At 50.7% G+C, this 27,370-nt stretch overlaps 1 protein-coding gene across 1 annotated transcript; it reads left to right on the forward strand.

Moving 5' to 3' along the window:
* The first annotated feature begins 1,282 nt into the window (after positions 1-1,282).
* Ptgs1 (prostaglandin-endoperoxide synthase 1) lies at positions 1,283-22,436 on the forward strand. The gene is made up of 11 exons (XM_057755027.1): positions 1,283-1,355; positions 1,450-1,539; positions 8,439-8,555; positions 8,896-9,036; positions 9,213-9,356; positions 10,794-10,975; positions 11,061-11,144; positions 13,931-14,177; positions 16,216-16,502; positions 20,256-20,403; positions 21,183-22,436. The coding sequence occupies exons 1-11, from the start codon at positions 1,349-1,351 to the stop codon at positions 21,536-21,538; spliced, it is 1,803 nt and encodes a 600-aa protein (XP_057611010.1). The 5' UTR covers positions 1,283-1,348; the 3' UTR covers positions 21,539-22,436.
* Positions 22,437-27,370: the final 4,934 nt, after the last annotated feature.

Here is a 27,370-nt window from a genome sequence, read left to right on the forward strand (position 1 = left end):
GAGATGGAGGTCTGGGCTACAGGTGTGGTTAGTCCCTGGGTCTAGGCCCAGGGTGAGGGCGGGCCTGGGAGTAGAGGACTGAGGCTCATGCCAGCTCTTCTTTCATTTCTGCATCACCAGAAGGTCCCCATTCCTCTGGGTGAAGGAACCTCAACTTCCCTCCTAGACCTCATTGTTTTTGCTGACACTCACTTGACTCAGGGCTCCTTGTCCTGCTGGGTCGTTAGCAGGGGCCCTGCCTCTGGGATGCAGAGAAGGCTGAAGCTCATCTCAGTGTCCTGGGGCTTCAGTCCCTCCCCTGGTCTGCCCTGGCTTGCTCTGTCTCCCTAGAGCAGTTGGCTTTTGTCCCAGTAGAGCATGGGAACAGTTCTTTAGAAGGGCATCCTGGCAGAACTCACCTTTCCCACCTGGTGTGGTTCCTTCCCTGTACCCAGAGATGCCTGACAGTCAGCACAAGGCTGCATGGGCCCTTCCACCAGGCCTTCACATTGGGTCTGGGCACAGGGTAGCTAGGTGTGCTGGGAAAACCAAGGGAAGGAGCTTACAAATGATAGGACCTGGGACCTTGCTCCTATATCTCTTTCTTCTAGGCTCAGTTTCTCCAGCTGTGAAAGAGTCAAAAGCTGAGCTTCTCTAAGGCTGGCTGACAGCCACCCAGCTGGGGGATGACACTCAGCCAGCCCTGGAGTTTTGTCTTCTGACCACAGAGCAACCACTGCATATGAGATCTGTGTAGTGTCTAGGGTGGTCTTACATGCCCACAGATAAGTACACGGAGGACCAGCAAGGATGAGTGTGTACCTCATCTAGGGTGACCCAGATGGCAGATTGTGTAATCAGAATCTAAGTTACAGTCCTTCATCTCGGGCAGGCAGAATCCAGGCAGGGAGGGAGGCGGTCCTGCTGGCTCTGTGCAGGACCCCGTGTGAGACAGGGCTGGGCGTGCTGAGCTTCTCACTTCCTTTCTCCTTGTCATCTGCAAAGGGGTTCAAATCCACCTCTTCCAGCATTTGTTCTGTCCCTAAGCTCTGTAATGCCTATCCTCAGAGATTCTCGGTTTCCTATATACTAAAGGAAACATTTCTAACACTTTCAAAAGGTTGTGCACCTCAAGGATTTTGAGTGAGAGTCTTATGGGTTACTACGCAGTAATTAATAAAACTTTGTTTCGGCCAAGGCCGGAGCAGAAGTCAGCGAGCGGGCGGGTGGTGTCGAGGTGACAACTGGAGGGAGGAGTGGGGGTGGAGCCATGGGGATGGGTGGGAGGGGACCCGCCAGTGCTGGGGCAGTGCTGGAGTTGCACTCGAGAGCCAGCCGTCCGCTTTAACATCCATCAACTCCCTGAGCCATGAGCCGTGAGTCCGACCCCGGTGCCCCCACGCACCCGGGAATCCGGTGGCTTGCAGGCGAAGCCTTGAATGCCAGGCTCAACTTGTGTCTCCTCTGCAGGAAGGAGTCTCTCGCTCCAGTTCCCGCTGTTGCTGCTCCTGCTGCTGCCACCCTCGGTCCTCCTCGCAGATCCTGGGGTGCTCTCACCGGGTAGGCAACCCCTCTCCAATGCCCATGTTGATCCCGAGTCCTGTGCTGTTGACTTGGTCCATCTCTCTCTTCTCCCTTCCAGAAGGCCCCACTTCCCCTTTCTGCTCGCGGTGCTGGGAGTGCGGTGTTGAGTTTGTGAGATGGGGCTCCCTGGAGAACTCCAGGGGTGTAAGCCGAGGCTAGGTCCTACCTAGGGTCTCTCTGGCACCCAGCCAACTGAGATCGGAGCCGGCAGGGGGAGTAGGGACGGTTCTTTAACTTCACCTGTTCTGGGCTCTGACTTTCCAATCAGTCTCCAAACCCCTTCTCCCACAAAAGCAGGCAGTTTCCTGTGGGGGCTCTTTCGGGGAGGAAGCGGCAGGCGCCAAGGGAAAGGCAGACTGGACAATGAGTTCCCATTTTTCAGCCTCTAACGTTCAACCTCCCCCATTGGTAGAGAGAGGGGCTGGGGTGGGACGCCAGCATCCTGGGAATAGGGAGGTGGACACACACTGATGAGTAGGTGTGAACTCAGAACTAGCCTAATCCAGAACTTCCCAATACCTGCAAAGGCCCAGAGACCCTTCTAGTTTGATCATGAATGGGGACCAAAAGTCAGGTCCCCTGAAGTTCTGTCCTTGATTCCTCCTCCAGGCCAGTACCAGGTTCCAGGAAGGAAAAAAAATTCACCCTTCCACCTCAGCCCCTCCTCCCCTCTCCCTCTTACCTTTTTTTCCTCTCTCTCCTTAGTTAGGATGCAGGGAGAGGAGGAAGTGGGAGTTCCGACTTTCTGCTGGATGCTGCTGGGACTTGGAGCTCCGAGGAGGGAAGAGCAGAATCTGAGTGGATGGGGAGTCAGGGCAAGCTTCCTGGGGGAGAGGGTTTGTTTGTGCGAGGAGAATTAGGGAAACCTGAGCAAGGATGGAGATAGGCACCTCCCTACAATCCTGGGTTTTGGGAGGGCACGTTTCTGACCCCACACTGCAGCTTACCAAGTTCAACTCTGGTGGATTTTTCTTTGTTGCTCACAGAGGCCTGCAGGGCAGATGTGTTAGACCTATTTCATAGAACAGAACTCTGAGATGCCGAGGAAGTGGGGTGATTTGTTGGGGATCGCAGTGAGCTGGCTATGCTGGTCCTGGGCCTGTACTATCAATGTCAGGATGAGTCCAGCTCTCATCTAACCTCATCTGGGCCCCTGAGTACCTGGTGCCGGCTCACCTGTCTTCCTTGCTTATGATGCCTGGGGAGGAGGGGTTGGAGTTTAGCTTGGAGGGCAAGGGTCTGCTGGGAAATCCACAGTGCTCAACATCCAGTCCCTGGGTTTGGCTCTCTTTAGCCACGGAGCAGGCATGACCTGATGATCTGAGCTGCACAGAGCACCTGAGCTGTGATCTGAGCCATAGCATCTCTTCTGCGTGTGCTCATAGTGCATGTGCTATAGTGGAATTTTTGCATTCCACGGGCTTCTTCTGTGCCAGCCTTTGGCTGTGACCCTGGTGACACAGAGCCCAGTGGAGCTCACAGTCTGATGTGGAGAGATGTAAGTGTCCAGGCGACACTGGAGCTCACAGTCTGATGTGGAGAGATGTAAGTGTGCAGGGCACACTGGAGCTCACAGTCTGATGTGAGTGATGTAGGTGTGCAGGTGACACTGGAGCTCACAGTCTGATGTGAGTGATGTAGGTGTCCAGGGCACACTGGAGCTCACAGTCTGATGTAGAGAGATGTAGGTGTGCAGGGTGACACTGGAGCTCACAGTCTGGTGAGGAGAGATGTAGGTGTGCAGGGCACACTGGAGCTCACAGTCTGATGTGACTGATTTAGGTGTGCAGGCGACACTGGAGCTCACAGTCTGATGGAGGAGACAGAAGCCAAGGGATTGTTACATAAGGAGGCGAGCGAGAGCAATGGCTAAGGATGAGAGAAGCAAAGGACGTCAAGGAGGGAAGATCTGTCTACATGGGAGGAATAGGGGGGTTTCCTGAAGGAGGTGGCATTTATTTCAATGAGACTTTGAAGGAAAGGAGGTGGTGGGAGGGGGAGACGCTTTCTGCTGGTGTTCTGTGAGGGTCTTTCTGACAGAAAGCAGTAGGGAGTGGTATGGTAGGCAGGTGTTGGACAGCAGAGCTTGTGAATACAGGGTCCCTGGGGATGTGACAATAAGGAACAATTCTGGGGTGAGCCTGGAGGCTAAGAAGCCTGACATAGACCCCTGCAAGGGTTAAGGATAGGACAGGACAGGTGGGTGCCTGTCTGATCCCAAGTCTGCTGTAAATAGAGGCTCAAACTGCTTGGAGTGCAAGGCTGCGGACGGTTTGTGGGAAGGAGGCCTCTGTCATGGATTGGGGAAAGATAGTGCCCTGTTTGGAGCTCAAGACTGTGCTGGGGACCCACAGTCTTCAAATGCTTCCCTTCCATAGCATGTGCATGTATGTGTGTGCATTAGTGTGTACATGTATATGTGCATGTATGTGTGCGCACAGATGTGTGTGTGTGTGTGTCTAATGTAGCCCAGGCTGGACTTAAACTCACAGAGATCCACCTGTTTCTGCCTCCTGAGTGCTGGGATTAAAGGCGTGTGCTTTAGGTAGGTGATGGTGCACACCTTTAATCCCAGCACTCAGGTGGCAGAGACAGGTGGGTCTCTGTGAGTTCAAGGCCACCTTGGTCTACAGAGCAAGTTCCAGGACAGGCTCCAAACCTACAGAGAAACCCTGTCTCAAAAAACAAACAACAACAACAACAAAATCCAAAAACAAACAAATAAAAAAGTCACCAACATTTTGCTGGGTGTTGGTGGCACATGCCTTTAATACCAGCACTTGGGAGGCAGATGCAGGTTGATCTCTGTGAGTTTGAGGCCAGCCTGGTCTATAAAGTGAGTTCCAGGACAACCATGACTGTTACACAGAGAAACCTTGTCTCGAAAAAAAAAGAAAAAAGAAAAAGAAAGAAAAAAGGCCTGTACTATAATGCCAGGACCATTTAGGTGCCCCATGCCTACCTAAGGAGAGGGTATGACCTAGTGAGTAGAGCTGTGAGCCAGGCTGAGGAGCTTGAGACCAGCTAGCTCCTGCATGTGGAGTGAGACTTTAGTATATGCCAAAGCCTCCCTCCGTTTTCCTTGGCTGCTCCTGTCTTCAGTCCCAGCTGGTCTGGGGACCCCAAGGAGCCTTTCTTTCTTGCTGCAGGCTGCTGCTTGGGCCTGCCTTGGAGGCACAGGGCCTGGATCTGCCTACAGTCATGGGAGACTCAGGCCTGCCTACTCAGGCTTGCTTTCCCCTTGGCTGCCAGCTCCTCCACCCCCAGCTTCTATAAATATTATTCTTAGAGGCTTTGGGCACAGCCTTTTCTATCTGATGCTGCCTCCACATCCGGGAGGGCTTGGTGTTCCCAGCCATACCTGTCCCCTGCCCGGCTTGCCTTTAAGTCCAGAGCCCCGGCTTTTGGGCTGGAGGATATCGTACTCAAATCCATGGATGGGTTTTAGAGCCGGGAGATCCTGGTCATGGTTGTCTGTGGGAACGTGGGTTGGCTGCTTTGGCCTTCGGGTCTCTGTGTCTTGCAGGCACAGTGTCAGGCACTGAGTGACAACAGTTACAGAGTTCTGTGCTGAGGGCAGGGGAATGAGGGGAATAATCTAGAGGAAGAGGTTGGCTTCCTCTAGAGTACGGGGGCAGGCAGGGAGTCAGGGACGCATCCTCTGAGATACCCACTCTACCTGCTTATGAGACAGATGGGCAGACACGGTCCTACAGCCAGGAACAGCAGTTCTGAGTTCATCTTTTCTGCATTCTTCTTTGGTGGCCTATTTGTGCTTGAGTGTGGGTCACTTGAAGTAAATCAGAGTGGGTGCCTGCCCCTCCCAATTCTATCCTCTGATGACTCCTTAACTCCATCAAGAAAGATGGGTGGTCTCAGTAGAGTGGTCCCCTCTGGTAGGCAGGGGACTGAGTTGTCATGGAATCCTGCAGGTATGAAGTCATACTGAGAGGACAACCTCCTGTTGATGACTGGCGGTCTGCTCATAGCAGGAGGCAGAGACCCTAGGCTTCCATATTCACTTGGGACTTGCAAAGGTCACTTTGAAGAAGCAGCAATATCCATGGCCTATGGATCAGTGTGACTCTGCTGTGTCTCTCCCCAAAATCAAGTCCCAGACGTCCCCAGGAGGAGCTGGGCAGGGAAAGGGAAGGAGATGAACTTTTTGGTTCTGCTGCCTGGAGGCGATGGGGCTTGAGTGTTAGTGTAAACCTCTTGCCTTCTCTGATCCTGGATTTCCTCATTGCGCAATAGGAGGCTCGCCCATCTTCCTACTGGGTGCTGGAAGACAAATACACCCTGGGGGTGTGAGGTCATGGACTTGGTCAGTGACAGCCCCAGTTTCTCCCAGCATGGTTGCCACAGTTGCCATGGCAAAGTGGCACCCGGTCTCCTTTCTGCACACTCTGTTGTCCCTGCTCAAGAGGACGTTTCCTGCCTTGGGGAACTTGGTGTTTATGGAAAAGAGTGGGGAGGAGTGAGGGAAAATGGCCACAGTCTGGTTGGGAGGGAGGGACCTCTTTTGGCTTGAGGCAGGACATGGTGCTGCAGGAGTCTCTGGTTAGTTGGAGCAAACCCTGCTGCAGCAGGAGGAAAAGTGTCTCTGCCCAGCAGGGAACGGTGAGGCTCATCAGGCCATTTTATTAGTTCCACACACACTTGTTAAGCTCTGGTCTCCAGTGGTTGTCCAGCCCGCACTCGGCCAAACCCAGGCTGTGAGCCCAACCCAGTAGGGAGGTAGATGTCTGGGAAGGTGTGCCCCTCCCTCAGGGTAGAGAAGAGACAGCAGGAAGGACAAGGAGGACTTAACAGTGGGGACTTGGTGAAGCTTGGGCAGGAGGCAGAGCAGGCTTTTTTGGGGAGTGCTGGGAGATGTTAGAAGTATAGCCTAGGTAAGGGAGGTGGCAGGAGAGGTTTGCTCAGCCTCTTTGAGCTTCAGGACCTCTTGAGACTCCTGCAGAGGTAGAAGTAGAAAACTGAAGCCCAGAGGAGGCCTGGACCTGTCCCCTATTTCTCCTGAGTGGTAAGACATCCTAGCTACGGGAGAGCGCTATGCCAGAGCCCCACTCTGCTCGTGCACGTGACTTGCACTTGAGCAAATGATGATCGGAAAAGCCCCAGCCCTGTCAGGCTGGAGGTGGATCCAGGCCTCTTTGGTTTTCTGGGGTCTGTGACTAGCTTGAGGACATCCAAGGATGTGGAGAGCTGGGGTCCTGTCAGGTCTGCAGTACCTCAGTCTTGCTTACCAGGTCTTCTTGTGGCAGCTTGGTAAGGCTTTTGTGTTTCTTCCTCTTCCCCTTGGCCTCTCCCAAACTCCTGCCAGAGATCACAAGAATGTCATTGTGGGGTTTTTCAAAGTCACCGGGGCTTAAGCAAAACTATTTGCATGGCCTGTACTAGTTTTGCTGGTGTGTGTGTGTGTGTGTGTGTGTGTGTGGTGATGGTGGTTCTGGGGGCACCTGGAGGTTCCTGGTGGCAGGAGAGTACTGCATCATGGAAGTTGAGAGCTGTGGACACAGGCTGGAGGGCTAGGCCCTGCTCTGGGGAGGTTCTCTGATGTGGGTCTCTTTGATGACTGTCTCATTCGTGATGTGGATCTCTTTGATGACTGTCTCATTCGTGCCAGGCTGCTCTGACTTTTTTCCCTCTTGACCGCTAATCATCAGTCGCACATGGTGTCAAAGTTTCTCGCGCAATCTATTCCCGGAAAGAGAAGCATCTGCAGAAGGGATCTTGGCATTTCTGTGAAAACCAAAGGGAGGTGCCTAATGCACCTCCTGGGTCTGCCTGGCTTTGCTCTATGTCTTTGGCCAAGTAGCTCCCCCTGAGCCTCAGTTCCCCTGGCTGAGCCATGTGTGAAGGAGGGACTGGACCTGGATGAACTGAGCGACTGTCTAACTTGACTGCTGAGGCATCACTGAGACCACAGAGCTATGGAAGGGGATGGCAGTCAGAAGGATGGGGTTGGACATAGGGAGGACTTCACTGTTAGGGGTTCACGAGGTGGGAGTAGGGAGGAAGGAGGGTGGATGCAGAGTTCACACACCATCTCAGGAGACTTCTTTCCAGCCAGGCTTCTTGCGTTCTCTCTGCTCTTGTCCTCCCCAAGATCTTAGCATATAGACTACACCTTCACTTAAGTTATCTGAGTTTTTTAAGGCAGATCAGATCTTGGGGTCCCCCTCCCTGCCACTTGTACTTTATCCTTGGTTCTGAAAAACCTCTTTTCTGGAATTGATTGCTGAACCTGGGGAGGCTGGGTGGAGAGGAAGTGAAGGGATGGACAGTTGGCCTGATGTGACCCTTTCCTGGTGGCCTTTTCTGGTCTCAGTTTCCCTACCTGCACAGTGGGAGTGATGAACGGGCTGTTCCCTCCCTTCTGCAGAAATGGAAGGCCAGTGGCAGATCCTCTTTTCCTAGCATCTAGATGCTCACACAGATTGGTGGAGGGGAGGCTCATCTGAGAGGAACCCTCCCACACTCTTGTCTCCTTTCCGAAGCCCCCACACATACCCTTGTCACTTGGCTCTGATGGGGCAGGAAGTGAGCTCTCAGAAGCTCACAGAATGTTGTCTTATCAGCTGCTTCCCAACTTCCCAGGCTCGGTATCAACTGCTTGGGCCTGCACTCTTCCCCTGACCCCCTGGCAACAGGGAGGGAGGGGACCTTTCCCCTGGGTCCTGAGCATGCCCTAGGCTGGTGGTCCAGGGCAGGAGATGGGGGTTTATGTTTTTGGTGCTGGAGTGGGGTTGGTCAGAGAGAGTCCAGATGTCATTTGGGACAGAGTTGCCTCTGTGCCCTTTCTCCACACTCAGGGATTGGGTGGGGTCGGGGGCTACTTGAGGGTATCCCTAATTCTTGTTTCTCATCCACAGTCAATCCCTGTTGTTACTATCCGTGTCAGAACCAGGGTGTCTGTGTCCGCTTCGGCCTCGACCGCTTCCAGTGTGACTGTACTCAGACGGGCTACTCCGGCCCCAACTGCACCATCCGTGAGCTGGGCCTCAGGCCCCTCTCTCCTGCTCCTCTGGATCTTCCTCTCTACCCTACACCTGCCTTCCTTTCTGGCCATGGCTTCCTTTGCCTGTTTGGCTTTGACCCTGCTCAAACATGGCTTCCATGGGGCTCTTTTCTTGGTTTATCCACTCTGTGGCAGTTCTTCTCCATGCTCCCTGTCCCCTGTCCTCATTTTGGGTCCTGGCTCTTTCGTGTGTCATCACTCCTAAGGGTGCTGCCTATAGATTCCTGTTTGGTCCCTATCCTCTCACCATGGGTAGCTCTGTCTGGTCTTATCAGAAAGGATGGACTCAGTGACCCCCACTGTCCCTACAGCTGAGCTCTGGACCTGGCTGCGAAATTTCCTGCGGCCCAGCCCCTCATTCACCCACTTCCTGCTGACACATGGGCGCTGGTTCTGGGAGTTTGTGAATGCCTCCTTCATCAGAGAAACACTCATGCGACTGATACTCACAGGTGGGTATGGGGCTGGGTCCCTCTAATCTGGGGAACAAGGAATCACCCCAGTTCTTGGGATTCTTGGCATCTGATAAAAACAGTGGGTGGAGACTCTCCCAAGGCCCTACATGGGAGGAGGCAGGGAAGTGGAGTGGGAGGGGAATAGACTTGTCACCATTGTTTTTGATCTGCAGTACGGTCCAACCTTATCCCCAGCCCTCCGACCTACAACTTAGCATATGACTATATCAGCTGGGAGTCCTTCTCCAATGTGAGCTACTACACTCGAGTTCTGCCCTCTGTACCCAAAGACTGCCCCACACCCATGGGGACCAAAGGTAAGGGGCAGCGGTCAGGAGCCTGAGTTCTCCTCTCCAGGTCAGAGCAGGCAGAAGAGCCGTTGCTGATTTCATAGATGGGTGGAGCAAGGCAAGACAGTTGACATGTTTAGGACCAAGGAAGGGGACAGAGAAGGCAACCAAGGTTCTTGTCTAGGGTGACAAGGAAAGTCAGAAGCAGATTCTCCCAGATGAGCCCCCCCTCCACTAATCTGTGTGAGCATCTAGATACTAGGAAAAGAGGATCTGCCACTGGCCTTCCATTTCTGCAGAAGGGAGGAAACAGCCCGTTCATCACTCCCACTGTGCAGGTAGGGAAACTGAGACCAGAAAAGGCCACCAGGAAAGGGTCACATCAGGCCAACTGTCCATCCCTTCACTTCCTCTCCACCCAGCCTCCCCAGGTTCAGCAATCAATTCCAGGAAAGAGGTTTTTCAGAACCAAGGATAAAGTACAAGTGGCAGGGAGGGGGACCCCAAGATCTGATCTGCCTTAAAAAACTCAGATAACTTAAGTGAAGGTGGAGTCTGTATTCTAAGATCTTGGGGAGGACAAGAGCAGAGAGAACGCAAGAAGCCTGGCTGGAAAGAAGTCTCCTGAGATGGTGTGTGAACTCTGCATCCACCCTCCTTCCTCCCTACTCCCACCTCGTGAACCCCTAACAGTGAAGTCCTCCCTATGTCCAACTCCATCCTTCTGACTGCCATCCCCTTCCATAGCTCTGTGGTCTCAGTGATGCCTCAGCAGTCAAGTTAGACAGTCGCTCAGTTCATCCAGGTCCAGTCCCTTCTTCACACGTGGCTCAGCCAGGGGAACTGAGGCTCAGGGGGAGCTACTTGGCTAAAGACATAGAGCAAAGCCAGGCAGACCCAGGACTCCTGGCTCCCGGCATTAGGCACCTCCCTTTGGTTTTCACAGAAATGCCAAGATCCCTTCTGCAGATGCTTCTCTCTCTGGGGATAGAGCCAACAGCATGAGGAACTTTAACACCACGTGTGACTGATGATTAGGGGGTTGGGGGCTTGAACTCAGGTGGTTAGGCTTCTGTGACAGGCATTTTTATCTGCTGAGCCATCTGCCTGGACCCCTGTATGATTTCAGGGTACAGTCTCCCTGCATACCCCATGCAGGCCTTTAATCGAAGATGCTTTTGCTTTAGCCTCCCTAGTGCTGATGTCCACCACCATACCTCGCTCTTGGTAGGAAATTTTAAAACAAATTCCAAATGTCAGTCATTTTCTTGGCAAATACTTCAAGGTCTTTCAGTAGAGCAGGTTACAGGCTACCTGTGGGGAGAGAGGACAGGTCCTAGGAGGATGCTCTGGCCTTCCTGCTTGGGATAGTTTGCCTGGGGACTTCTGGGAGCTCAGTGGTCCCCAGGGCAGGCGACAAGCAGGACCTAGGCGTCTACCGTTCTTTCCCACCTCCCTAACCAGGGAAGAAGCAGTTGCCCGATGTTCAGCTTCTGGCCCAACGACTGCTGCTGAGAAGGAAGTTTATTCCAGCCCCCCAGGGGACCAATATCTTGTTTGCCTTTTTTGCACAACACTTCACCCACCAGTTCTTCAAGACCTCTGGGAAGATGGGTCCTGGCTTTACCAAGGCCTTGGGCCATGGGGTGAGTATGCAGGCGGGACCTCAATGATACGTGCAGGCTATGACCAGAATCCAGGTGACCTGAGTGAACCTTTCTCCGTCCTCAGATAGACCTTGGCCACATTTATGGAGATAATTTGGAACGGCAGTATCACCTGCGTCTCTTCAAGGATGGGAAACTCAAGTACCAGGTAGTGCTGGCTTGGGAAACGGGACAGTGGGAAGGGCTTCCCTCATTTTCTCTTACAAAGATGACTGGGTCGGGGACAGAGATCAAAGGCTGGGAGAAGCTAACAGGGCAAAAAGCAAGTAAAGAACAGGCATGGCCTCCCATGGCCTCCCCACAGCCTCCCATGGCCTCCCAATGGCCTCCCATAGCCTCCCACAATCCCCATGGCCTTCCTTGCCCCCAATGGATTCCCATATCCCCCTGCGGCCTCCCACAGTCTCTCATGGTTTCCCAATGGCTTCCCATATCCCCCTATGGCTTTCCATGGCTCCCAATGGCTTCCAATACCCACCCCCACATGACTTTTCATGGCTCCTATGGCCTCCCATGCTTCCAATGACTCCCCATGGCCTCCCTTGGCCTCCCATGACCTTCCGTAGTCTCCCAGAGATGCTTTCATTCATTTTGCTGACTTACTTTGTGGAATGGGCACCATGATGGGAATTGTGAAGGTGATGAGCAGTGTCCGTCTTAGTTATAGGCCCAGTCATCAAGAAACCATAGTCCATCAGGGGTCATGTACATGAATGTCAGGGTATGGGGGCCCACAATCCATCAGGGGTCACACACATGAATGCCAGGGTATGGGGAACCACAGTCCATCGGGGGTCACACACATGAATGCCAGGGTATGGGGAACCACAATTCATCAGGGGTCACGTACATGAATGCCAGGGTATGGAGACCACAGTCCATCAGGGGTCACACACATGAATGCCAGGGTATGGGGAACCACAATCCATCAGGGGTCACACACATGAATGCCAGGGTATGGGGACCACAGTCCATCAGGGGTCACACACATGAATGCCAGGGTATGGGGAACCACAGTCCATCAGGGGTCACATACATGAATGTTAGGGTATGTGGGCCCACAGTCCATCAGGGTTCACACACATGAATGTCAGGGTATTGATGTGGGAGTGATTTCTTTCTAATCTGTTGCTTTCATTGGTTAACTAATAAAGAAAACTGCTTGGCCTGATAGGACAAAAAATTAGGTAGGTGGAGTAAACAGAACAGAATGCTGGGAGAAAGAAGCTGAATCAGGCAGTTGCCATGATTCTCCCACTCCAGACAGACACAGGTTAAGATCTTTCCTGGTAAGCCAGCTCGTGGTGCTACACAAAATATTAAAAATGGGTTAGATCAATATGTAAGAGCTAGCCAATAAGAGGCTGAAACTAATGGGCCAAGCAGTGTTCAAAAGAATACAGTTTCTGTGTAATTATTTCGGGTATAAAGCTAGCCGTGCGGGCGGCCGGGTGGCAGGAAGCAGCCCGCCGCTCCACCAGCCGGGTATGGGGAACCACAGTCCATCACGGGTCACACACATGAATGCTGGAGTATCGGCTGTAGCAAGATTGCTTGGGTAACCAGAGCTGTCAAACAGTAGTGTGAACCTCATATGTAATTCAAATTTCCTAGTGGCCACATTAAAAGTGAAAGACAGGTAAGATGGATTTTAGTAATATACTTTACTTGGGCTGGTAAGATGACTCAGCTGGTAAAGGCATTTGACACCAAACCTGACAGCCAGTGTTTGATCCCTGTGACCCATGTGGAGAAAGGAGAGAACCTGTTCCTACAAGTTGTCGTCTGACCTAAACAGGTTCGCTTCGGCACCACTGTGCTCTTGCCTCGTGCACACATAAATAAATAAACGTAATAAAATTTAAAAAGGTTTTCATTGGAGGTAGCTGATCTCTCTCTAGATTTCATAAAAATTATAACTCAATAAGTAGATTCATGTACCCAATAGCTGAGACATCCACTTTAAAATTTAAAATTAAGGGACTGGAGAAATGGCTCAGCAGTTAAAAGCTTGCCACTCTGCCACAGGATCTGGGCTTGCTTCCTAGGACCCACAAGAGTCTCAGGACTGTCGGCAACTCCAGCTCTAAGGGATTGATGCCCTCTTCTGGCCTCTGTGGGCATCCCCACACATGAGGCATATAAACATACATACAAAAGTGAATCTTAAAAAAGAAAAATTTTAAACAAAAGTCAAGTAAAATCTAAGTGAAACAAAATAGTCAAATTTGGAGGACCAGGGGCCATGGGTGGCTAGTGGCGACTATATTGGATTATGGAAATCTGAACGAATGGAACGAAAATTCACTGGGGCGTCTTCAGAGCTGAGAACAGTCCTTGGCATATAGCTTGGCAGTGTGTATATTTCATGAGCGGATGAAGAAGAGACCAGCAACCTAGTTACTATTGTATAACTGCCACCAACCAGCTGCTACCGTCGGGGGCCTCGAGGAGAAGTTGGAGTTGCAGCAGCAGAACTGCAGAAGCCAAGACGGGGCCAGAGTCAGCTCTCCAGGGTTTAGCTGTGAGAAGCTTGGAGGCAGGAAGATCCAAGGGTGCGAAGGAACGACTGGGTTAAAGGAGGGAGCAGGCGTCTGTAGTATGTAGGTTTCTGACCTCTGCTGAGAGCGGAGGGTGGCTGGCAGAGTTGCAAGCTCACATAGCTGGCCTGTGATGCTAGAGTTGAAGTTTTTGTTGTTGTTGTTGTTTTGTTTTGTAAGTGGGTGTGCTGGCTGCTTTGTACCTAGAAGGATGTCTAAGAGCAAGAGTTGGCCTAGGGCAGGTACTTAGGGAGAACCAGGCAGGCGGGTCAGGGTTGAGGAAGTAGAGCTGGAACACAGGGCCCCGGATGTGGAGAGGGATCTTGGAGGAGGGCTGGAGTCAGCTGCGGCTGCTCTGCCCGGCCCTAGGTTGCCAGGCGGCCCCATCCCACAGGTGCAGGACGGAGAGGTGTACCCACCGTCAGTGGAACAGACGTCCGTGTTGATGCGCTACCCACCCGGTGTCCCGCCCGAGAAGCAGATGGCCGTGGGCCAGGAGGTGTTTGGGTTGCTCCCAGGGCTGATGGTCATGTCCACGATCTGGCTGCGTGAGCACAACCGCGTGTGCGACCTGCTAAAGGAGGAGCACCCCACCTGGGATGACGAGCAGCTCTTCCAGACCACCCGCCTCATCCTTATAGGTGAGCATGCCCGAGGAGCATGCCCGAGGAGCTCTAGAGTTACCGAACTGGGGAATTCACAGCCTGAGCCCCAAGCCAGGTTTGGCCACCCATACTCAGTAACCCAAATAAAAGTAAAACAAATTAACAGTGAAAAGCGAAAAAAGACAGTTAGTCAGTGTGGTCACATTGGTGAGAGGGACGGTTGCTGGTGTCTGAGACCTCAGTCGGGGCCTCCAGGCTGCAGCTTCAGATCCTGAATGTGTTGCTGGAAGGATTTGCTACGACACTTAGTCAGAATGTTCTGGGCATATTTGTTTGGTTACCTCGAATCCCAGTTATTTTCCCCCCTGTGCTGTACCCAGCTCCCGCTTGGGCTACCACCCAGTTTGGCATTAAGATTCTCAGCACACGAGGATCAAATGTCAGCTTACCCCACCCTTAGGAACGTCCCAACCTCCCCTCTCTCAGTTTATCAGCTTTTGTGGAGTTTGGGAGATGCTCGGTGACTCAGGGACAAGATATTTTTGTGTCTACTACAGGGGTGGGTCTGTAACCTGAAATGTCAGATGGCTTCCTGCCTGGGAGCTTGGACCCTGTCACCTCTGTCCTGACTACTCTGTGTGAGTCACCCATCTCTGGGCATTACTGGGCATGGCTGGTCCCAATTACAGCGGCGAATTCACTGGCTTCAGGAAGAGCTGGGTACTGGGGATGAGAGAACTCTGAGGGTGGACCAGCTGAGCTTTCTTCTGAAGTCTCTGGTTAGAGGTTGCCCAGCACCGTGGCTGGTGAAGAAGCTGTGATCAAAGTCAGGACTGTGGCTAACCTGTGTCCACATGGTTGAGGTTGCCTGTCCCACGCCAACAGCATAAACTTTGCCTGTTGTCTACTCTTCCCATGGCCTGACACATGGTCACACGGGAATCACGTGGGAATTTATAGAGCCCACAGTTTGCAGGTAAGAAGGGTGAGCTGAGCTCAGATGAAGAAGCTGGAGACATGTGAAGCCATAGCTGCTAACCAAATCCTCCGGCTCCAGGTCAGTTTACTAAAAAAGCCAGCTCATGTGCTGGCCTGGGCCAGACACCAGTTTCCTGTAACTACCTGCTGGCCGATTATCCTGTTGTCTGGGTGTGTCCAACTTACTTCTTTCTCGGCCGTTTCCGTTGTGTATAACTGGTTCCCAAGGGGTCAAGGAAATCCCTGCCCAGGAGACTGTAATGCACATAACGACACATGAGAACACACATGATAACTGTAGTGTGTTTAATGGAATGCCCAAGGCTGCGCTCCCAGCAGTGCAGCGCTCCTAGCAGTGCGGCTTTCTCTGCAGTGGCTGTCAGGTGGTGTCTCTGAAGCCTGCGCCCTCACTAAGGGTTTGCATGAAATGACACTCCTCACTAACACAGCATTATATTTTTATATCTTTCAGGGTTTCTCAGCTTTTTCTTTTTCAGATTCAAACTTTTGGCTCCTTAAGTCCTGGGTTTTAGTTTAGGGGCTTGTGCCACCATGACTTCTCCAAACCCTTGTCACAGTCTGCAGGGAAGACAGTTTTTTTAAAAAATATTTATTCTGTGTATTTTGGTGATTTTGCCTTCATGTATATCTGTGTACCATATGCATGCCTGGTGCCCGAGACGGTCAGAAGAGGACGTCAGATCTCTTGAAGCTGGAGTTGCAGATGGTTGTGAGCTACCATGTCGGTGCTGGGAGTTGAACCTGGGTCCCCTAGAAGAGCATCCAGTGTTTGTCACCTCTTTCCATCTCCCTCTAGCCCCTGGATTTCTCCCTGACTGGGCCCAGGGCCTCCTTCTGGAGCAGCAATGCCCCTGTCTGGGGAGCTCAGCCAAATCTGAGATAGTGTTTTCACATCCCTTGAGAAGGACAGAAAGCAGAAGTGACCAGGGGAATGAATGAGCGTCAGCAACAGCGGGGGTGGGAGTGGGGGTGCGGGGACGAGGCGGGGTGGGGTAAAAACAAGCTCTTTTCATGAGCTTCCCGGTTTCCCACACATGAAGCTTTGCTGACCCTGTTCCCCATCTTTCTCACACAGGGGAAACCATCAAAATTATCATTGAGGAGTATGTGCAACACTTGAGTGGCTACTTCCTGCAGCTCAAGTTTGATCCGGAGCTGCTGTTCCGAGCCCAGTTCCAGTACCAAAACCGCATTGCCGTGGAGTTCAACCATCTCTATCACTGGCACCCACTCATGCCTGACTCTTTCAAAGTGGGCTCGCAAGAGTACAGCTACGAGCAGTTTCTGTTTAACACCTCCATGCTGGTGGATTATGGTATCGAGGCACTGGTGGACGCCTTCTCCCATCAGAGGGCTGGCCGGGTAAGCTTCAGAGAAATAGAGGGTGGGCTCTGGGAGCTAACAGACTTGATCCAAAACCCAGTTTTCTCATCTGTGGGATGAGCATAGTGTTACTTACTTTTTTTTTTTTTTTTTTTTTTTTTTTTGAGACAGGGTTTCCTCTGCATAACCACCCTGACTATTCTGGAACTCACTCTGTATACCAGGCTGGCCTCGAACTCACAGAGATCTGCCCGCCTCTGCCTCCCGAGTGCTGGGATTAAAGGTGTGTGCCACCACCACCCGGCTCATAGTGTCACTTCTACAGGTGGTCGTAAATATCTCTTTAGGAATTCTCTCATTCAGGTGACAGTACCAGGGTTCATTAGTCACTTTCATATTAGTATGTCTCAAATACCTTACCGAAAAAACTCAAGGGAAGAAGGGTTATTTTGGCAGTGTCACAACGAGGAAGCCATGGCAGAGTGACCCTGTCTGTGGCAGCAGAAGCTCAAGGCAGAGGTGTTCATGTCACAGCAGACCAGGAAGTAATGAGATGGCAACCAGGCGCTGAGCTGTAGCCTTTAAAGTCTGGCTTATAGTGACCTGTTTTCTTCAGCTTGGCCACACCTTCTAAAGGCTCCTCAGTGTTCCCAATAGTGCCACCATTTGGGGAGCAAGTGTTTAAAATATAAACCTATGGGATATGTTTCAGGTTCAGACCACAGCACAGACACTACTTCAGATGCTTGGGATGTGGCGATGAACAAGATTGACATGGTTCTTGGACCCTGTCCTTTTGGCATGTACACCATAAAAGGAAGACAGTCCAATCACAACTAACATCATTCGAGCTAGCACCATGACAGGTGCTTGCTAATGTCCTCAGAATGATAAGATGTTGAGGACCATATTTCAGAAAGCCATGGTACTCTGTCAACTCTGTAACCCTGAGTTGGGTGTTAGAGAGATGGCAAAGTAGAGATGGTAAAGATGGGCATGGATTTCCCCTGAAGAGGGGTGGTGATGGTGACAGGGATGATTGTGTTCCAGAGGACAGCATGTGCAAAGGCTTGAGGGTCAGAGGGCTTGGACTCTGAGGGACATGAGGACCCTGTTAGGATCTGGTAATATACTTGACTGTGCCTGTATGAAATGCCTTTTGAGTTCTGTATTTCCTATCAGCTGAATTGTGTCTTACCCAAATTAATATGCCATGATCCTAACCCTCAAGACCTCAGAATAATATTTGGAGATACTGTCTTTAAAGAGACATTTAAGACGAACTAGGAAATTGGGGTGGGCATTAATCCAATGTGACTGGGATCGTTGTAAGATAAGGAGATTAAGACAGACTCATCCAGAAGGAGAGCCACGTGCAGACACAGGGAGGCAGTGGCTATCTATAAACCAAAGAGGCTGGCTTCAGAAGGGACCAAGCGTTAGACACACTAGACTTCACACAGAGACTAAGCTTCAGTTAATTGAGACACCACTGTCATGGCCCTGGCAGACAAATGCATTCTCTTGGGATTCTTAGTCAGCCCCTCTGAAATCACTCCTTCCCTACAGCTGGAAACTCCTCATTCTTCACCTGTCTTGAGTCCTTTGCTTCTCTGTCTTCACTGCCTCCTACCCCACAGGAAGCTGTGACACTTAGTGGGTTTACATTTCCTCCTGATAATTTGACTGCAATTAGCATTTGCTGCCCCCTGAGTACCCTATGCTCTCTGTGGGTATGAGATGGGACAGAAGCCTTTGTGTGGGACTGTGTGACTGCTAAGTGTGTGGAAGGTCTGGGTTTTGAAGCTGGGAGAAGATAGCAGCTATTGACTCAGGGTATTAAAAAGGAGCAGAGGCAGGACAAAGCAGGCCTTTCTCCAATGAACATCACGATGGCCACTGTGTGATGTTGCCATGTGACCGGCATTGTGACAATGCTTTATTTTACTACAATATATCAGGTGGATGCTTCCACACTCCCCATGTTTGCATATGAGGAAACCCAAGCATAATCTGTCCTTGTGTTTGCTGCCAGGGTTTCCCAACAAAATGCTTCAAAGTGGATGGCTTAAGATAATAGACGTGTCCTTCACTGGGGAGTGGCAGCGTGGCCACTCTCTGAGGGCTCTAGAGAGGAATCTGTTCTTAGCCTTTCTCACTGGACTCCCACAGTCCTTGGTTAGTTCCTGACTTGTAGAAGAAGTGTCAGTCAACTGTCTGCCTCTTCCCCTTGTCACATGGTGTCCTCTCTGTGTCTGGGCTGGGCCAGAGGTGCACTGTAACTCCAGCACTCTGGGAGTGGAAGTAGGACCACCAGGTCATTTCAGCTCCTGGGCTGGTTCTAGGTCCGCGTGGGGTACATGAGACCCTGTTTCGAAACTTGAAAACAAACAAACAAGGCATAACTTCTTGGATTAGGATCTCCCCTAATCAAGCATGACTTTATTTCGTCTATACCAGTGAAGGCGATAGGGAATGCATCTAAGACTTCTTCCCAAATGGATGTCTGAAATGGTAGAGTACTGAACCACATACATACTTTTTTCCTATACATATGGACTGTGGTGGTAAAGTTTAACTTACAAGTTAGGTACAATAAGAGACATAGTAATAATAGAAACGTTGAATATATGCATAATAATTTTCTGTAATAAAAGTATATAGTGTGATTTTTCTCTCTCAGTGGTGTGCAGTACTCGCCCCTCAGGATAATGTGAGCTGATATTGTGTCTATGTGAGGACATGGGGTGAGATGAATGTCACAGGTATACGATGCTTAGTTTACTGTGTAGGGGTTACCTGTGCATAGCACTTCAATATCATGACAGTTGACCTGATAACTGACAGATGTCAGATGATTGACAAGCCAGGGGTCTTGTGCAGTACAGACATGCTGAACGAAGGCATGATTCATATTCTGGGCAGGATCAAGAGACTCCTCATTAGATTTCATCACGCTACTCAGAATAGCATGCGATTTAAAACTTAGGAATTGTTTATTTCTGGAATTTTCCATTAAATATTATCAGATTGTAGTTGCCCGTGGGTGATGGAAAGTGCGTGAAGCCAAGCCACCAGCAAGGTGAGACTATTACATTTTCAGCTAAGGTCACATTTGTGGGTGCTGCAGGTTAGATAGGGCATCTTTGGGTGGGGGCACGATCCCAGCCACACAGCTTGGCATGGCCAGAGCTGGGGTTGGAACCACTCTCTGCTTGCTGTTCCAAGTTTGCTTTGCTCTGAGTTGTATGATTTCAATTCAACTGTTTTTCTTTCCGGCTCAATTATACTTGTTCAATCAAAACAGATCTCAGAAGTAGAGCTTCCTTTAAACTGGTGCCCTGTAACTATTATGACTTTTGTGGGTTGTGTGTGAGTGTGTGTGTGTGTCAGAAGTCAGCTGTGGGTGTCACTCCTCAGGAACTGTTCACTTGACTTTTCAGACAGGATCTCTTACTTGGCCTGGAGCTTGCCAGGTGTGCTAAGCAGGCCGGACCACAAGTCCTGGGGATCCAGAGTCCTTCTTTTTCATCTAGACTCTTTTTCTCTTTCAACAAAAGCGACACTACCTCTTGGTGTGACTCCAAAGAGCTCCAGTCACTAGAGAGTGGAGTGCTGCACACTTCAGTGTTGGGGGAGCAGGCGGAGATAGAGCCAAACCACAGTGTCATGACCACTGGGCTGCACCCCATTCTCTGTTCTGGTTCAGAAAGACCTGGAGTTCTTTTAGGACCTTACACAGGACAGTCTGGCCTGGTTCCTAGACTGACAGCTGTGCTAATGTCTTGGCAGATTGGTGGGGGTAGGAACTTTAACCGCCACGTTCTTCATGTGGCCATGGATGTCATCAAGGAGTCCCGAGAGATGCGCCTACAGCCCTTCAATGAATACCGGAAGAGGTTTGGTATGAAGCCCTACACCTCCTTCCAGGAGCTTACAGGTAGGTGGCAGCCGCTGCTTCCTGGGCGCAGTCTCTATCCTTGAGACATGCCAAGGAAGTGAGGGAGATCACAAGGACAGAGATTGGGATGGTGCAGATGGCCAACACTACACTGGACATTGTGAGGGAAGGCAGAGATGTGGCAGCACCCTACATGGGAAGATGATGATCTTCCTGGTGGGTTTGAGGGATAAATAGGAACTTTCCAGGTTGGAAATAGAAAGAGAAGAACTTCAGGTTTGGCAAGGGGGGAAACAAAGGCACAGAGGCGAAGAAGGTAGGTCTCCTCTGGGAGGATAGCCATAGATGTGACCGGAGCAGGGGGCTTGTCTTGGGAGATGCCATGTGGTGAAGGGAGGTTGGCACTGAACTAGGATCGTGGGTGTTGAAGGCATGGGTTTGTCCTGTCTAGAGAGCTTGGGCAGAGGTAAGGCCTTGAAATCTTCCTCGAGGGGATCAATACAGGCTGTTTTCTCCATGTTGTGATGGCCCAAGATTTAAGTCCAGAGAATGGAATGAGTTTGAGGTCATGAACTCTTTGGGGACCGATCTAGGTCTCCTTTGTCACCACGTAGTCCCAGTCAAAGTGCCCATTTGCTCTTTCTTTCCTAATTATTCGCTGATGCCTGCAGAGCCACATTTTAGGTCATTTTCCCAGTGGACGAAATTGTTCTCCTGGGGTCTCTGTTGTCCCTAGAGAAAAACTGAATCTAGAAGGTTCCATCCCCAGGTCCATCTTAACAAAACTGTGACTCTGATGATATGTTCTTGTTCTGCAGGAGAGAAGGAAATGGCAGCTGAGTTGGAGGAGCTGTATGGTGACATCGATGCCTTAGAGTTCTACCCAGGGTTGCTTCTGGAAAAGTGCCAGCCCAACTCTATCTTTGGGGAGAGCATGCTAGAGATTGGGGCTCCCTTTTCCCTCAAAGGTCTCCTAGGGAATCCCATTTGTTCTCCAGAGTATTGGAAGCCCAGCACATTCGGTGGTGATGTGGGCTTCAACCTTGTCAACACAGCCTCACTGAAGAAACTGATCTGCCTCAACACCAAGACCTGCCCCTATGTTTCCTTCAGTGTGCCAGAGTCACCTGGAGACAAGGGGCCTGCTGTCGAGAGACCGTCCTCAGAGCTGTGAGGGGCATGGAGGCAACCTTCCAGAAGGAAAAGCTTTGTGCTTGTCCTTCTAGGATGCTGAGGTGAGGTAGATGGACTTCACAGTTTGTTTCTTGGCTCGGCACAGCACTGAGAGAGCTGACAATTAGAACTTTGGATCTCACCCTTGTCTAGAATATTGTGATTTTGCCATTCTGGGATGCTGGATTCTTTGTTAACCCTTAAAAACTGTAAGAGTAGTTTTTAACTGGCTTCCCAGAACTTGGCTCCTTGTTGACAACCCAGAAGGTTAGATTTCTTGTTCATTTAGAGTATACACTTAAAACTTTATATTATAGGGCATGGTGTGGTCTCACACACCTTAGTCCCAGCACTTGAGAGGCAGAGGCAGTTGAATCTTTGTGAGTTTGAGGCCAGTCTGGTTTACATAGTGAGTTCTAGGCTAGCCACGGCTACACAGTGAGGCTCTGTCTGCAAACAAACAAACGAGCAAACAAACTACCTTAGGGTTAGAGTTCCTAACAAAATCCCTTGAAAGGTGAAAGGTTTCTTAATTTTCTTGCTAGAATCTGGGGCCCCTCCAGAGTGTTGACTATCTGATTGGTAACTCAGGAGGTCATGTTCCTGGTCAATGATCCATAACATGGGCCAGACCAGTCCAGATCTGAATGCCTAGAATGTGGACTGGTTAATTCTCCTGTTCAGTGGGATGGACACAGAACAAAAGGCCCCAGTGCCCAGCAAGGACTGCCTTGCCCACTTCTGTTTCTATGCTGAAGGGCAAATAAGATGTTCTTAGGAGCCACACTTAGACCCTTTCCAGAGGTGTGGAAGGGACAGGTGGAAGGCCACCACAGCTCTGTCCCCATCCAGGTCTTTATTTGTGGCAGCTGTTGTTCATGAAGCTAATAAAATTATCTCTCCAAAGTTGCCTGTTATATATCTCATTAAGTCACATCTGCAAGAAAACCCTGATGAGGCTTTCCCCCTACTCTCAGGCCAGGTGTGCCTGAAGCGTGGCCCTACCTACAGGCCAGGTGTGCATGAGATGCTGCCCTACCCACAGGTCAGGTGTGCATGAGACACAGCCCTACCCACAGGCCAGGTGTGCCTGAGACGCGCCCCTACCCTCAGGTCTGGTGTGCCTGAGGCGTGGCCCCACCCACAGGCCAGGTGTGCATGAGACACAGCCCTACCCTCAGGTCTGGTGTGCATGAGATGTGGCCCCACCCACAGGCCAGGTGTGCCTGAGGCATGGCCCCACCCACAGGCCAGGTGTGTATGAGATGCAGCCCTACCCACAGGCCAGGTGTACAGGAGATGTGGCCCTACCCACAGGCCAGGTGTGCCTGAGGCGTGGCCCCACCCACAGGCCAAGGGTGACCCTGGAGTCTGTCCTAGCATGCTTGCTTTTTCCTTTCTGCTTCATCTGTATCTTTGGGCCCAAATCGGCATTTGTCAGTCCATTCACCTAGAATATTAACTTCCAGCTCTGGAGATGTCCATGTAGTTCCCGTTAGCTGACTAAAATGGTATCCTCTTACGGAAGAGACAGGCGAGACCATGGAACCTGGGAAGAAGAGCACACTACTCTGTGCCAACTTTTCACACCTGATTCTCATTTGTTGTCATTGGGACAGTGCGGGGTGGGTGGTATAACCTCAGAACTGCAGAATGGCCAAGTGACATGCCAGTCCCATAGGACCCAGAACCAGGCTTGGAAGCCAGTTCGTCTCCCTCCTGTTTGGCTCTGGCCTCTGGTCAACATGAGAGGCTCGGGTTTGGTGGGAAGGTGGCTTCCACTTTATGTGCTGTGCGGGCCGCTTGCTCATGGCCACTGCTGACTGTGCACGAGGTACTTGGATGGAGACATGACTGTGAGGGGCCAGTTCTGAGGAGGCTTCTGCTCTTCAGAGCTCATATTTCAACGGAGAGGGGACAGACAACAGGTACCACAGTGGAGATCTGGCTGTTGGCACCTTTTCTCTATAGTCTTATCCTGGTTCTCTTTACCGTACTGCATAGATTCTATGTCCATGAAGGTCAGGAAAAGCCTTTGTGCTCCACTCTTTGGACCTAGCATACTTCCAGAACTGTGGCCATGGAAAGAGAGGGACTAGGGTTGGGCTGGAGGTCTTCAGGGCTGGGTCCCATCCTTCAGAAAGCCTCTTCCTAGCTGTCTAGTTAGGGGCCACTCTCAGCATTTCTTCCTGGCCCTGCTGCACATCAAGAATTTAATCACTGCCACCCCACTTCCCAACTCTTTCTAACATATGGATCCTTTGGGTGCCAAACATGACCAGCGAGCACTGCTTTCTTGTTCTCGCTTACCAAGTCTCTGTTTTCCCCTTTCAATACCTGGTCATTTGCCCATTTCTGGTCCTTTCTAATGTCAGTCTTTTAAAAACTTAATTAAAATGTAATTACTTCATTTTCCCCTCCCTTTCTTCTTTCCAACCCCTCCAGTGTCATATAGGCTCACTCCTCTCAAATTCATGCCTCTTTAGCTATTATTGTTACATATATATGGATAAATCTATAGATAAAACCTAAGTCAATTTAGTGTTTTACACACACACACACACACACACACACACACACACACACACACACTTTTAGGGGTGACCATTTGCTATTGGATAGTCATTTATAGGCTCATTCCTGAGGAAGACTGATTCTCTCTCTCAGCAGTCATTAATTGCCTGGATTTCTTTATTTGGGCCCTGTGAGAGTTCCTCCATCTGCATCGGCATGCCATTTCGTCTCTTTCTTATTAACACCCTTTCCCCCCACCAGGGCTTCATAATGTAGCCCTGGATGGCCTGGAACTAGCTATGTAGATTAGATTGGCCTTGAACTCATAGAACTCTGCCTGCTTCTGCCTCCCGAGTGTGCTACATGCATGCTTTAATACCAGTTTTAACAATTATATCAGGAGTGTATTCTGGCCAAAGGCAGGGATATGATCCATGCCAGGCAGCCAGACACCCTGACCTTTACTGTTGGCCCCAGAAGTGTATTCCATTGAGACTGAGATGCTGATTGACTCATCCCTGAAGCTAAAGCTAAGTTCCCAGATTGTTGGCTCCTGCTTTGAAGAACCAGGGCAGTTGCATTTCCTAACCTCAAAACTTCAGCTTTTAAACTGAGTATGGTGGGGGCACAGCCTTTAATCCCAGCACTGGGGAGGCAGAGACAGGCGGGCCTCAGAGTTCTAGGCCAGCCTGGTTTACAGGAGTTCCAGGACAGCAAGGGGGCTATGTAGAGAGATCTCATCTCAAAAAACTGCTTCAGCTTTTCCCTCCACAGTGTGGCTTGTTTCAGCAGCTTTTTATCTTTTATTTGTATCAATGTTGATGTCTGTTGCTTACAACCAAACTGTGACGGCTGTGAGGTGTAGAAGAACCAGCATGGGCCTGTAGTCGGGGAGGCACAACCAGACCACTGCTTTGGAAACAGTCTCTGGTGGGTTGGGCAAAAGAATGGATCAGAAAGACTTTGTAGCTACACTCCAAGGAAGAGATAGTGGCAGCTAGGTTGGGCTGTGATGGGGTGGCCTACAAGGGGATTGCTCTCTGGAGTGCAACTGCCTTGACTTGCTTAGTGTTCAGCTTTGCATACATTCGAAGCAATCCACACTAATTTATTGTGTGCGCAAGTGTGCATCCACAGCTGGTGGGAGTCACTTGTCTCCTCTCATCACGACAGCTCACCAGACACTGAGTTCAAGTAGTTATGCTTGGAGCCTGAGCCGTTGCTCTGGGCTGAATAAAAGTTTCCTCAAACCAAACATGTTGGTTTAGACAAGAGGTCTCAGTCAAAGTGAAAGGAGGCGCGCTGGCACCCCTCCTAGGGTTTTGGGTTGGTGGGGGCTGGGCTGCAGGGACCATTCTGAAGACAGTCTCTAGATGCAGCTCATATCTAGAACCAGCTGATTTTAGCAAGGATTACTCTTGGTGGTATAGGTGGGCTTGTTCTAGTCAGTTGTAAAGTTTTTGAACAAAAACCTGTTTCTGAAAAACCAACAACAACAAAAATATGCTTGCTTCATGGCTTGCCATTTCTGTTAGCCTCCTTTCTGTGTTTAGATTTTAGGCTAGCCAATGCCAGCAGCGGTGTGAGACCAGTTGCCCACATAAAGATTTTTTTCCCTGTATGTACTATACACCATTGTACCTTGTCCGGGTTGCTTCCCTGGAGGATTGCTCTTTTGCTTTCATTCAGGGTGGTCAGTACGAACAACAGAAGCCACGCTAGCCTTTCAGAATAGGAAAGGATGTATTATAGGCTTGCATAGCGCACAGACATTGACAGGACCAGAGCCAGGCTTGGGAGCTTCTTGCCTAAGAACAGTGGCCTCTGGCCTGGATGCGGCCATCTCAGATTACATCCATGTTGCCAAAGCTACTGTTGGGTCTGGAGAGCTGGTGGCTACTTTCATTGTCCTCGTTAGAAAATGGATTCTCTGTGGTGTCTGCACCTCACTTCCTATTTTGGTCATGTTTATTTCATATATGACTGCTGGAGACAAGCTTATATGTCTGAACCCGCTCTAAGCAGGGGTGAGGAAGTGAATCTTCTGGCTTGGATCTTGGAGAGATCACAGACTCATCATGTGGGACGTTACCTGTGATGAAAAAAGTATCCAAAGGGCTGGAAATATGCCCAGCTTTTTGTCTCTGTTTCCATCCTTGGAATCCTACAGAGGCCATCAGACGGTACCACAGTTGACTGTGAACATCTCAGGGGAGCTGCAGCCCAGCGCAGAAGGCTGGGAAATGCTTGTTGCCCATCTTTTAGTCAGGCTCATGGGAAGTGTCAACGTATTAGATATGCTCACCTTCCTACTCAACCACACTCTTCCGATAAAAAGAGACTCAACAGAAGCAGCTGGTGTGAGTGACAGCGAGAACTAGGACTCAGGGCAGGGAGGTTGCTCAGTGGATAAAAGGCGGCTGTGCAAACCTGATGATCTGAGTTCAGCTGTTCAGAATGCATGTAAAAGCAAGGCAGAGAGAAACAGTGTGGTGCGTATCATGTCTGCAGATAGACAGAGTGGTGAGTGACTACAGACAGAGTGGTGTGTGTCTGCAGATAGACAGACAGACAGTGTGGTGTATGTCTGCAGACAAACAGTGTGGTGCGTGTCTGCAGAAAGACAGTGTGGTGCGTGTCTGCAGACAGACAGACAGAGTGGTGAGTGTCTGCAGACAGACAGAGTGGTGCGTGTCTGCAGACAGACAGAGTGGTTTGTGTCTGCAGACAGACAGAATGGTGCGTGTCTGCAGACAGACAGACAGTGTGGTGCGTGTCTGCAGACAGACAGACAGAGTGGTGCGTGTTTGCAGACAGACAGACAGTGTGGTGCGTGTCTGCAGACAAACAGAGTGGTGCGTGTCTACAGACAGACAGACAGACAGAGTGGTTTGTGTCTGCAGACAGACAGTGTGGTGCGTGTCTGCAGACAGACAGAGTGGTTTGTGTCTGCAGACAGACAGAGTGGTTTGTGTCTGCAGACAGACAGAGTGGTGCGTGTCTGCAGACAGACAGACAGTGTGGTGCGTGTCTACAGACAGACGGACAGAGTGGTGCATGTCTGCAGACAGACAGTGGTGAGTGTCTGCAGACAGACAGAGTGGTGCGTGTCTGCAGACAGAGACAGTGTGGTGCGTGTCTGTAGTCCCAGCACTCCTGGAGTGCAGACATGAGACTCCCCTCTTCCTCCTACCACACAGAAGCTCATGAGCCAGCTAGCTTGGAGCAATCTATGTAGCCGTGTCTAACAAGAGAGACCTTCCTCAAAAATGAGATGAAAGATGAGAACTGACTCCTGTGATTGCCTTCTAACCACACA

This window comes from Chionomys nivalis, chromosome 22, assembly GCF_950005125.1.
Source record: "Chionomys nivalis chromosome 22, mChiNiv1.1, whole genome shotgun sequence".
Taxonomy (NCBI): domain Eukaryota; kingdom Metazoa; phylum Chordata; class Mammalia; order Rodentia; family Cricetidae; genus Chionomys; species Chionomys nivalis.